The sequence below is a fragment of the Pomacea canaliculata genome, linkage group LG11 (genome assembly GCF_003073045.1).
Source record: "Pomacea canaliculata isolate SZHN2017 linkage group LG11, ASM307304v1, whole genome shotgun sequence".
NCBI classification, from domain to species: domain Eukaryota; kingdom Metazoa; phylum Mollusca; class Gastropoda; order Architaenioglossa; family Ampullariidae; genus Pomacea; species Pomacea canaliculata.
The window spans coordinates 5,126,394-5,139,433 of NC_037600.1; the positions used below are offsets into that span (position 1 = coordinate 5,126,394).

Here is a 13,040-nt window from a genome sequence, read left to right on the forward strand (position 1 = left end):
AATGAGCTGTACTCAGTCAGTTCTACATGATTTTATTCTTTCATTTTTTTTTTTTGCCTTCTTTTCTTCTCTATTTTTGCTGTTTTTGTTTCCTTCTTCCTGTTCATCAAGGCTTTTGAAGATTTAATTATTTTGTGCAGGTATTGTGGCACATTTTGTCAGGAGAGAGACTGGCCCATGCACAAACGGTTTTGTCGAGAAAAGAAGCCACCTGCATTCAGAGACTATTCCCCAGACCGATGACGGATAAGTGAGCTGCCGGACAGCAATGTCAACGTGTGGTTGTGCTCTTTTGTCATAGGAAGCATGTCAGTGGGGTTTGCTTGTTTTCACTTCTGGTTCGGTTTTTTTTTTTTTTGTCCTTTTTTTTTTTTTTTGTTTTTTGTTTTTGTTTTTGTTTACATCAGCGGTCATAGTAAACTGGGTCTTAAAAGGCTAACAGGTTTGTGACGGCATTGACACAAAAATTAATTGCAAGACTCTTTGCAAGCGAGTTGTACATCTGATAGTTTGAGTTCATAAATTTTTGAATTATTCTTACATTTGTATGTACATGGAGTGTTATTTGACTGGAATACAGTGTGTACATGGAGTGTTGGGTGACTTGAATATGTTGTGTACACAGGGTATTAGTTATTTGACTGAAATATGGGGTGTGTGTGGAGTATCAGCTATTTGACTGAACTCTATTTGAAGTATGCACATATGTTTGGATGTGGTGTTAAAAATAGTGTGTGCTTCTAAGCAACGAAAATGAAGTTGCCAGAATGTTAGAGGGAATGCAACATTAAGCAGATCTAGGTGAATGCAACACTGGGGAAAAAAAGCAAAAAAGATACATTTGAAGGCACTAATTTTTCACATTTTGGATCTGTAAATCTCAGGAATTTTGGGATATTCCAGACTAATGTGGTGATCATGTCAAGGCATTCAATACACTTTTGGAAATTAGATTCTGCAATAGGGACTGACTCCCATATTTATTCAGAGCCAAAGTGGGTAGATGTTTAGTAGAAAAACTGATCCCATCTTTGGTTTTTTAAATTTGTATATATGGCCTGTGTTGGTGTCTATGTTTAAAAGATGCATGTGTGAGCGATATCTTCCAGTTTCCAGGTACAGTAGGTACCATGTTTCCATCTAGTAGGTGTATTGTGACCCAGAAGTCTTATTTTAAGAATGCAGTATTTTTACACACTGCTGTCATCAGCTGTTAGTCTAGGCAATTAACTTATTTGCAGTTCTATCAGGTGTTTAAGGACCCAAGTCATTTCACTTCTTTTTTTAATCTTATTGTTGGTTCTGCCAGTACCTGGCTTTTGGTGGTTCCTAGATGCAGACTCTTTCTAAGTCTGTGCATATCTTTTACTAGGAGCTGGATTTCACATCTGTTTGCTGATTGTAGAATTGTCTCAGTAAATCTTGTAACTTGCTAGCTGATAGTCCTCTGGTTCAAATTTCCTGTGTGGTCTCTAAATGAACTGTAGAGCTTGCTGCCTTCTTACAAAATGGCTGCAGCTTCTCGATAACTGGCTCTAGGTCCTCTGTCACACACCATTTGGTTCTGACAACCTCAACATCCTTTTACTTATTTACTTTATGTTGTAGCTTTAACTCAGAAGGGAGAAGTAAAAGAAAAGCATTTTTTCTTTTTGCTCTCTCTTTCCTGCCAGACTTCACAAAAGTTTGCATAATATTTATGGCTTAAGACAGCCTTACATGCAGACATTGGCAGTGTTTATAGAATCAGTCTTTGACATTTTTGGCTTAGAAAAGGATAACTAATGAGATTTACCTTTATGATGAAGTCCTTGTTTTCTTCATGTTTTTGGGTTTTTTTTATATTTTTGAGTGGGAATGTGTTGATTGGAGTGTAAAATCCAAGCCTTGAAAAGAGGATAAATCTGAGTTGTGTTAACCAGATTTGTTTTGTGATGCATACAAGTAGGCTGTCCTCACAAGACTTCACTACAACCTTTCCTTTCTTAAGCTCTGTCAACTTGAATATAGATTTGATCCTGCTGTGGTCAAGGGTATGATCCTGGTTTGAAAATCGGTCACTTTCTCAGCAATCACTTTAACTTTGGACATCAGCAACTGCCAAGACTTGGAAGATGTGGCCAGCTTGCTGGCTGCGAGCATTTACAAATTCTGGCCAAAGCATGTCAGAGGCTTAAATATCCTCTCTCTCTCTCCTTGTGTGTGCATTCACGGATGAAAGCATACAGGTTAGAATGTGTTCTGGGAAATATGGCATGCAAAGAGTGATGGACTTTCTTCAATGGTGATGAATGCTAAGCAGTTTATTTTTAAGTTCATGCTCTGGTAACAGTATTTAAGCATGAGTGTCAGCTTTGTTGTGAATGTATGGGTGTATGCTATAATGTAAAGGCAAAGATGTTTCTCATGCCTCAATTCATTATAGATGTTGAGGATAACACAATGGTGAAAATGGAGATGTAGAGGATGAGTCATAATAACATTTTTAATAAAGCTCCATTGATGTTTTATTTGGTATATTTTGTCTGTTCTCATATACATTCTCACATCTTTAATTAACAACTTACTGAAAATAAAATTAAAGGCAATGAGCAGTGAAAATTATATTTTTTTAAAATTCCAAACATTTTCAGAAGAGAGGAAATGGAATGCTTTTTTTTTTCTTATAAACTGCGCAAATGACATTTACATGATAGGTGCAGTTTAAAATGATGACAATTTATGAATCTCTTGTGCTGCCTGTTCTGTTGATATGATAAAGTTAGGCTTATCACACACAATTCCTAATAGGCACCACATTTTAGACTGTGTTAATGTGGATTATATGTTGTGTTTAGATACTGGTTTTTGTCAGCAGAATGTGAATTTTTTTCATCACATACATTTTCTGGTTGGAAAATTTGTCAACTTGTTGTGCCTTTGAATCTGTAGTCTTCACTGATCATGCCAGAGAGCTCAGACCGCCATAATAAGATTCTGCTTCATGTGAGCTTTTGTCGCAAGATGTCATCCAGCTTCTTGTCTACTTATTACATTGTACTCTCTGTTCCTTCTTTTCCTGTCCCTCACTCTTTCACACACCACTAGCATAAATCAAGGGCTATTTTTATATTTGGCTTGCAAGCAAAAAAAAAGAAAAAAATCAATTTGCACACAAGGAATCGTGCATCATTATTGTTCACAATTCACAGGTGGCTGCACTCCAGGAAAGGTTGGGGGATGATTTACCCAGCAGTGTAAAATTGTAACACTGTAATATTTTCACTGTTAACTTTTCCTTAACATCTATATGGCTTTATAAGCAAGTGATTTTATGTCTAGCAATGTTTTTGACAGTGTTGGTGATTAGGCTTGTAGATTTACAGTTATGACATTTTAATCCAGCTTACTTAGTTTCATGGCAACAGCAACAACAAATCTATTTTGAAATCTATTTTAGTTTTTACTCAGATATTTATTACAATGAGGAAAATTTTAGTATGCGTTCATTCTAAATAGGTATGTCAGCTGTTGATGACCTTTTCCCTTGTGACAGAGGAATATTTTTCATCTTTCAAAAATGTTAAAAAAAATTCTGGAATGCTACATGCTATGCATGAAAGAAAGTTTTGTTTTCATAAATATTTCAGGACAATTTTAGCATAGAGTGTAGTTTAGTCCTTGTTACTCCTCGAGGAGCATAGGTCCACAACAATGCCTCGAAAGCGGACCCAGTTTTGGGCAGCCCCCTTCAGTTGGACCCATGTGGTTCTGAGGTCCTTTGCCTCGCTTTCTATTGTTCTTTACTGTCTGCTTTAGTCTCCCAACTCTCTTCTTTCCCTGAGGATTCCAGTCAAGTCCCTGCTTGGCAATGGTGTCAGCTGACTTAGTATAGTTGTATGACAAAATGGTGGGGTTGGGGACAGGGTATGGAAATCATGCAATCTCAGTTTGGCTTTGCACAGTCAATACCCTGTCTCTAAAAAAATGTCTCAAAATTTGTCATCTGAGATTTTCAGGGTTAGGTATTTCTGATTAGATGGCTTGTGTGACCATATTTCTGTCACACATATTGACAGTAGCATAATAATAAAGTTATATTGTGCCAGTGCTTATATTGTATGTTAACTTTTGGTCTCAGCTTTTACTCGATTCCTCAAGACTAAATCTATGGTTTTAATGCATTTGAAATGCTGCGGTTTGTTTTAGAATTTTACTTACAAATCTTTGGTTATGCTTTTAAGTTATAGGGCTCATTTGAAGGTGTATTTTAACAGATGAGTTGTAAGCTTACAATGGTTTATTGTTTTGGTCTTATACATATACATGTCATTATGAGATTAGGGATGCAGGGTATAAAGCTATTAATTCTGATAAACTTACAGTCATTAGATTACCAGCCTTCAATTTGGTCTCAAGATGACCCTTTGGTGCCAGAAGACTGGTGCCAAGGTGTCTGAAAATGTTATATTTTTTTGTTTTGTTTTATATCTTGGAATGGCACTTATGCACTCACATTGCATGTATCTATGTACCCTTGTTTTATTTTATAGTTTATTGTACTAATACATTATTTATTGTACTAACACATTCCATGCATGTTCTGCAAGTTGGTGTGCAGGCCAGGTTATTGTATCATTTGCTAAGACCATTTCCAAAGCTGAGTCCCTTTGATCCAAGGTCATTCCTACTCACCTAGAGGTCCTTTTGTCTTTAACTGATTTTGCAGTAGTAATATTCCGTGGAGAGTCAAGGGTTGACAACACAAACTATTACCATTTAAATTGTTTTCCCATACTTTTTCATGCATCTGTTGGCATGCTGTAAAGTTCAAGTTACATTCCAGATTTCTTTTTAGTGTTAACAGCACAAGGGCAAGATATAAATAGTAATGTTATGTTTTGAAAATAGAACAGCATTATCAACATTTTCACCCATAATTCACAACCTGAACAGAAATCATGAAACATACATGGCTTCTACTAAGCATGATGTCAATATTGTAGCTGACAAGGCACAAAGATTCAAGTGGCCACTTCATGTGCTGTACTTTTAATAGTCAAGATGAATTTTTAGCCGCTCTAATTGATACTCCACCCATCTACCCAGGGTATTTACTTCATAGACTGACTACTAGTAATGAGAAATTGGTGACCAAAGGTCACTCACTAGTAGCTAGTACTAACATGTTAAATTCATCCACTCATGGAATATTGTCAAAATATGCACCTGTAAGAGCTAGGTACAGCTTGTTCCTGTTGGTCCTTTGGCATAATTTTTAAGTTGCCTCCCTTGTGATCATGTTCATTCTAGTCGATAATCTTTAAATTATAAACAGGGTCTTTATTTTCTTTTGAACTGATTTAGAATTGGTTGTCAAAACAGTATTGGTTTTTTTGGCTCGATCACACATCATGACTAACATTTTAGTTTTTTTTGACCAGCTGTGTTTGTTTGCGTATACTTCGACCGACGCATGTTTTTCTTTCAGTGTTTGCCCTCTACTATCTGCATGTACATTTTGCTGCATTTAAATTTTATGTTTATTCCTTTGTGTTCATTGTTTTAAGCCTTAAAGGAACTAAAGGATATGAGCTTACAGATGTTACCCGTTAGCCAGGAACGGATGGTGCCAGGGTATTTAGACTTTATTTTGAAAGGTGCAAGCATGGATGGCAGAAATCTAAGAATTTATATGGTAATGCTATTAGACTTGTTACCCTTACAGTTCTGGCATATTTTCTGTAGTTTTAAAGTGGCCAGCATGCTTATAAAGCGAGAAAGTTACCCTCAAAAAATATTTTTGAATTCAGGGTTCTCCATTTGAGTCTTGCAAGCAGTCATTTAGATTTAGTCTTGGGAATGTGATGGGGAATAACAGATTTTTGTCACTGATACTTGACAAAGGAATACACAGTTTGAACTAAAAATACTCTTGCCTGGTTACCATGGTAACCAGGTCGAGAAATGCATGAACAGGTGTGAATACTTTTACATGGACGCACAGTTACATGGTTTCAATGCAAGGGTATTGCATTTTCATAGAACACTGTTAAAACACAGAAATTAATTTTAATGAAATGTGGAACAAATAGTTATAGAAGCATATGACTGGATGTGGTTAACAATATTAGGTAATGCAGTTCTGGCAATAATGAAACGATTTTCTATGTTTTACCCTTGAAAATTTCCCCAGTGATCTTTTTTACCCCATCCCTACCACTTTGTGGCTAAATTTCTCAGAATGGCAAGCAGGCAGTCATTGTTACACCTAAGAAACCATCTGAAATCCCATGCTAAAGTGCACATTCCTTTAGTTCTGGGGCTCCAACATCTTTAGCGCCATTTTCAATGTAGTGAATTAAACATTCTATTTTGGTCATCACAGAATAAATGCAGCTAACTCTACAACTCTGTGTTCTTTGTTATAAAAATGTCATGTGTGAATGAACCATACTTGATGCAACAATAGATCATGCTCAGAAACATATTTCCTGATCCACATACAGTGGGAAAGTAATCTATAAAAGAAACCTGAAAAACAAGGCCGTTCATCAGCTGATCGGAATCACATTGTTGGGTGTTCATGGCTCACTTTTATCTCCCTCGTATAGGTGTAGATGGCTAAATTCATTCCATTAAAGTATGCTAATAGATCACCCGCAGGCTCAAATGTTCAGTTTTGCTTTGGTTTTTTCGCTTCAGAATGACCTTTGTTCAACCAGTTCTTCATGAAGACACTGCTTCCAGACCTTTTCTCTGGTCTGAAAAAATATAAAACAAGCAGAAAGAAATAAACGTACTCATCACATTTCTATTTCTTCCTTTTTTCCAGGAGAGCGGAGGTTTTTTTTGTATTTCCCAAGCAGGCCGATTTAAATCTCCACCCATCTACAGCATGAAACCACTAAGTGCTTTTAGCACATACCCAAGCTTGCTTGTGCTATAACTAAAATATTAATGAAGACAAATTAATATCTGGGCATGAAAAATATTTTTGTTCCAAGATATAAAACCAAGATATAAAGTAGGAGTACTATTACAAATGCACATTTTTTTAATGCAAACCTGGAAACACTTACTTGGGTTCATAGGGCTCCATACATTTTGAAGAATTGTTCCGTGAATTGTTTACTTCTGATGACACCATATGCATCTGCAGGCACTCTACTGATCTTATCACCTTCACAGCCTGCACAGCACAGCAATAAACATATTTTTGAATTTTAAGAAGATTAATACAGCTATATAGCAGAGCAATTTTGACCAGAACACAATTTTTACGTGCGCATAGGGTTATACAGTTAGAAAATTAAGAATTGGCACACACAAAGAGTGGAAAAATAGGGACGTTAAAGAAGAAATGACTCATTGAAAATATACTAAAAGATATGTTTAAAAAAAAAAAAAAACAGCTTGGATCTCTTACAGATACAGATACAGATATCTCTTACAGTAACTTGGATCAGCAATGAAAACACTTTCAAGAATAAACAGCAAAACAAGGTTAGTGACCCCCCCCAATGCACCATTGACTCTAATGGATGACCTGAGTTTGTGGAGAAGACACCAACCTTGTTAAGTGGCACTTCAGCAGAATTCAGCCAGTCATCAATCTCTTCATCGCTGGTCAAGATTGCCTGTGAATTAAAGACCTTAATGAGCAATTTATTTTGAAAACATAAATAACTAGTATTTAGAATGGTCTGTGCTCTATGCTAAAGATGAGCTGATACCTCAAAATGATCTTACAAGTGTTCTTGGTGACTTTTGGCAAAGCAGTTTGTGATAAGCAGATTATAAAAAGACAGGTACCTTAAAAAGTGGCCTGTACTCTTGACATCAATTTTTTTGGTGGATGTTAATAATTTAATTTTGTATTTTATTTGTTTCCATTACCTAAAAGATTTAGGTAAGTAAAGGATATGTGATGAGAACAAAATACCGAAAAAAACAAGTATTTAAAGGTCTCATGTAGGTAAACTAAGCCCATTGTAAATAAAAAGAATTTCTTCTTCCATTAACATGCTATAGATAAAAAATCTATTCTTCCAAACATACTATATCCTAAAAAATCTATTTTCTAGTATACACCCAGGTTATTTACCAAATGCTATCATATAAACAGACAAGTGACCACATATCACATGGTGACTATAGTTGACAAGCCAGTTTTAATTTTCATGTTTTAAATTCTGTACAGGCATCTCAAAAAAAGCACAATATTGATAGGCAGCACTTCTATTACTTAGTTCTATTACTCATTCCAAGCAGACATAAATTCCAGAAAAAAATGGCTAAGAAATATAATGGAAAAGGCCAACAAAGAATCCTTACAGGCATTCTATCATGAATGCTGGAAATTCCTGGTGAGGCATCCACAGTGATAACGCTGTATGAATACAGGGGAGGAGAACCCTGATGGGGGGAGAAAACAGTGAGCAATACAAGTGTCAGGAGAGATTAATGCACAACATGAATTAAAACTTTGCAAAAATTTAAAGTTTATAGCATAACTGTCAGTTAAGATTCTATTCCATGTGATATTTATTTTATTTCATGCATTTCTACATCAGATCTGTAATAATTTTGCACCTGCTTGTTTGCTAGGCTCTATTACAACTGTAATATACATACTGGTGAATTACAGATCTCAAATACTCCAGCCATGGTGAGAAGACGCTTTCCTTGCCACTCTGAAATGATATTCAATACTTTAAAAAAATTTAAATTATTGTATTTCTTAAATAGTTAATAGATTTAACCAAGTAACAAGTTGAAGATAAGAACAAAGGTGGTACATCAAACATGAACAGATCTATTCTGGTAAGGTCTATTCTAGTCTGTGGAATGACACCATAAACTTGCTAAGCAAATTGCAGAAAAGATGTATTTAAGACCAATAAAACACATTTGATTTCACAGAAATAAAATGTAAATTGTATAATAAAACTTTCCAGTTCAACTGTAGTAAGCTAATTCACATAGCATTGCTAATCTTGGGTTTTAAAGGCAAAGTGCAGCTAAGTCTCTCTTTCTGTCTATGCATGCATTGAGTGACAGGCTTAAAAATACAAAAAAAGTTAGGCTCCTGTCATCTATTAAGATCAATCATTCATCAAAAATGGATAACTAAGTGTTTAGTGCACTGGCATTCAAAGCCTGAGGTGATAACTATAGCCAGTGTGATATTGTGTGGTGCAGCACACATGCCCTCTTTGACACAGCTGTTCAATGGTCACTTACAAATAAATGGATGAGGAAGGAAAAGTGGCGAGAGAGAAGGATACTGGCAATAGCCTCACAAGAAAGGCCTGAGAAAAGTTACATATCTAACATCTCCCTCCCCAACAACCAAACAGCTGCAGGACTACTTTTACCATTTTCTCTATGTCAAAGACTCATGATCAAACATGAAACAACCAATATACTTTCTCCACCCTCTTTTGCTGGCAGTACAGCCAGCTGGTACCATGGACAGTAAATGGAATGAATCAAATAAAAACACTGAAATTATTAGTGATCCCAGAGGAGGCACAAGGTTGGAAGATCCAGACAGACATGGAGATCGGTCCACAGCGAGGTGAAGGAAGCTGGCATGACATGGTCCCAACTGGAAAGGGACACATAGAACCAGATCTGATAGGGTTATTTAGCTGCAGCCCACTGGGGGTAAAAAAGAATAAGAAGACAACGTATTGTAAATACTCTTACCAGCATTGTCACCATCCCTGTTTGCATCAATTGCAGGGTTCCCTTTTGCCAGTAAATCTGTTTCAAGATGCATGCTAGAGGCATTTTTGGTACTGAGAGATTCTTCCTTCTTCACCAAATGGTTTGTAGCCAGTGGACAGCTACTGCTGTTACTATCATTTAAAGGTTCTGATTTGATCAGTGTGTCAGGCAAATTGACCTCAACCTCTTTCTTTCACTGATGTCTGTAGCAATTTGCATTCTTTCTCTGTCTCATTTTCAAGAAAATCATCAGGCCCTAAATCTTCAGTTTCTTTTATGATAGACGGTTTGACATCTCTACAACTGTCAGAGATTTCAGATCTTTGTGGGAAGTATATAAAATATGGCTGCTTTCCCTCTTTGTTTCGTTTCCATTCATAAAAACTGCATAAAAAGAGATTTAAGACTTAAGATTTTCCGTAAAGCTGAAATCATCTTCATATGCCAAAGCAATTAGCAAACAAAACTATTTGTCCAAAATTATAGTCAATTTTTTTTTAAAAATAAGATCTTTTCTTTTTTAGTTGCCCTATTGACATATTTGTTCAGTGAGTCCTGTTTCTAACCGATCTTCAGAATAATTACACTTTCTCCCTCTTTCCAATGCTCCCTCATACACATGCATACCCACTATCCCACACCCATACATGCATACTCTTCCACACCCACATAAAAAAGGTAATGTATTACTCAGCACAAACTGGTGGAAATAAAAATGAAATTTTTATATTTAGATTACCCATCAGCTAGTATGACACATCTTTGTCCCTTTTCCAAAGGAACTTTGTAGGTTTTTCTCATCAACATCCCATCTGCTCGGCAGTTGTTGGTCTCATATGCCAGCTTGTATGGGTCTCCTTTGTGCCAGGATGGAACGAGGCCCCACTTCATAGGCTGCACTATTCGCTCACATATTCCTTCAAATTCTCCACTGTAATGGTGACTGGATAGCAGCACCGGCCTTTAAAGAACATTACAAAAAAAGAGAGTGACTAAAAATACTTGTGGAATGCCAATGGTAAAAAGGATTTGAATAACTTTCTTTTCCACACTTTGTAACAAATGTATACACACATTCACATACATATATATGAATACAAACCTGTAAACACAGCCTCAAATACAGACTGATTTCACAGTTCATACATTCTGTCCAAGTGACAGCAACTTTGTAGTACAACCCTCTTCTGTATGACATAAATTATCCTAGAAACACCTAAGGACTTTAAATTTTCCCTATTTAGGTCTATGGTACTATCACAGCAAGGTCTATCTCAAGACAACTGTTAGGATGGGTACTGAAAAAGGGGGATGCAGTTTTTCATTACATGGGTTTGTGCTAATGCTTAACCAAAAGATTTTATGCTTAAATCTGATGACCCAAACAAAAGAGCAATTGTTGACTATGTTATTATGGCTGGTTGGGAAAAGATGAGGGAATGGGTATGTGTATACTGTGCCTTTCACCTAGGGTGCAAGATAGCTGAGCACCAATCATAGAAAGCAAAGCGAAATGATTGTGATAAATTCTACAATGCTTTAGAATATGTTTATCATTAACGCATTTTATAATTTTCCTAATACAGGTTGTCTTACGTATGTGCGCCAGGGGCCACATTATATGATGGGTAGTATTTCTGACCGCCTGGTGCATCTCTCCAAACTGGCTGCTGCCTGTCGCCTTGCCTCCTCCTGAACCGACAGGCCTTGACTACGTCGTCTTGATTAAGAGTACTGAACGCAGAGCAAAACATTAGCTAACATTATACAGTTTATTTTAATAATTCTACTTTCCATGTTTACAGTAGAACAAAATTAAGCAGAATCAAATGACCGCACACCTTCATGACACACAAAAACTGTTCCATTTAATTATGATTAATTGAAGGACGAAATATTTTAATGGACTTTGGCGATTTTATTAATAATGAGTTGTGTGTTATTAGGGCATTGAAAAACCGATGGGTGACTAAGCGACAAACAATATCCAAGAGGAAGGATTATTTTATGTCAAGAAACAACAGATGTTGTTCTCTACCAAGCTGTTCTACCACACATTGCGGACGTCGAACGTAATTCCTGCTGTTCGCCGTCACTGCGGAAATGGCGCCACAAGGGAAGTAAGCGACAAGGAATGCGTGCAATGACAGGCAGAGTTACGTGCCATCATGGCCGTACATCGAGTACATTACTGCAGCCTTCTGACTGAAATATTGAGCTGCATGGGATGTCATCAAACCATGCGTGGATGACAGTCTCCGATCGCTCGATCGCCGTTACTACTTATAATGTCTCTCTATGTTTTTATTGCCTTCTTTTTATGTTTACGTTTGTAAAAAAGCATAATTTATGCTTATTCGCGATCTGTTACCCTCGTAAATAAAAATTTATCAGTTGTTATTTATTGAATGTGCACTTCGGTGCTACCGTTGCGATCCTAATGGTTACGTTTGTTGGGTTTTTATAACACTGGGGCATCAAAGAATTATAAGTCGGTTTACCCCAACCCACTTTAATTCGACATATACCCACACATTTGCTACACTTGTACACTGAAACAGAACAATATGATGACTGCACAAGGATTCATTTACGTTGTGAGAGATAGAACTTATCGGAGAGCTTGGGCCACATGTTAACGTAAGCGTTTCTGTGGGCAGACGTATCGTGATGTCACGATCGAGCTATTATATATATATTAGTCCATATTTGGGAAAAAAAAGTAGATAGTATACAGCATGTTGAAAGCGGATTCCACCCCTAAACTTCGATCCGCTGTCCTTCACTTTCCTCATGTAATCTACTTCATTCATTTATCTTAGGGTGGGTTCCATTATGTTGGTTCGCCTGTAGGTGTCGCCGGGGAAATCACGGATAGCTACTGATCGGGTCCGTCATGATTGTGAACTGATCCTGAACGGAATGACCAGTCAAGTGCTTCATGTTTGTTAGCAGCTGCTATAGGTATAGGTATAGAGCAAGTAAGATTCCTTTCCACACCGCCCACACATGTGCTTTTGCGACACAGTCAAGGCATTATAGCCCCCAGGATAAGACTCTCTCCAAAAAGAATTATTCTGTTGCAATTGCTAGCTTTTATCTCCCATGAGAAGCCCTTTACTGACTTGATATAAAAGCTGACTATGCATATAAAATAAATGCAGTCTGGTTCTGTCACGAGCTGTTTACAAAAATATACCGTGACATGTTTTTAATAAATTGTTTTGGGGAAATATGTTTCACAGAGTTTAGATAACATTTTGTACATTCAGTTATGGACTGTTATGCTTTGGGGGGACGAGATGTAATCAAAAAGATCTGTTAAT

General features: G+C 36.7%; 2 protein-coding genes across 3 annotated transcripts in view; one reads left to right on the top strand and one right to left on the bottom strand.

Annotated features, from left to right (window-relative positions):
• LOC112576181 (zinc finger MYND domain-containing protein 19-like) overlaps positions 1–6,387 on the top strand; it is a 26,659-nt gene extending 20,272 nt beyond the window's left edge. For both annotated transcript variants that reach the window (XM_025258457.1, XM_025258458.1), the window contains exon 7: positions 141–6,387. In XM_025258457.1, coding sequence (XP_025114242.1) covers positions 141–243 — 103 coding nt within the window. In that variant the 3' untranslated portion in view covers positions 244–6,387. The remainder of the gene's footprint in view (positions 1–140) is intronic.
• LOC112576184 (embryonic stem cell-specific 5-hydroxymethylcytosine-binding protein-like) lies at positions 5,404–11,862 on the bottom strand. The gene is given in 10 exon segments (XM_025258461.1): positions 5,404–6,743; positions 7,062–7,171; positions 7,554–7,619; positions 8,317–8,397; positions 8,617–8,675; positions 9,694–9,896; positions 9,898–10,098; positions 10,454–10,675; positions 11,311–11,448; positions 11,753–11,862. Coding segments are annotated over 10 exon segments (1,188 nt in total). The 5' UTR covers positions 11,773–11,862; the 3' UTR covers positions 5,404–6,655.
• Positions 11,863–13,040: the final 1,178 nt, after the last annotated feature.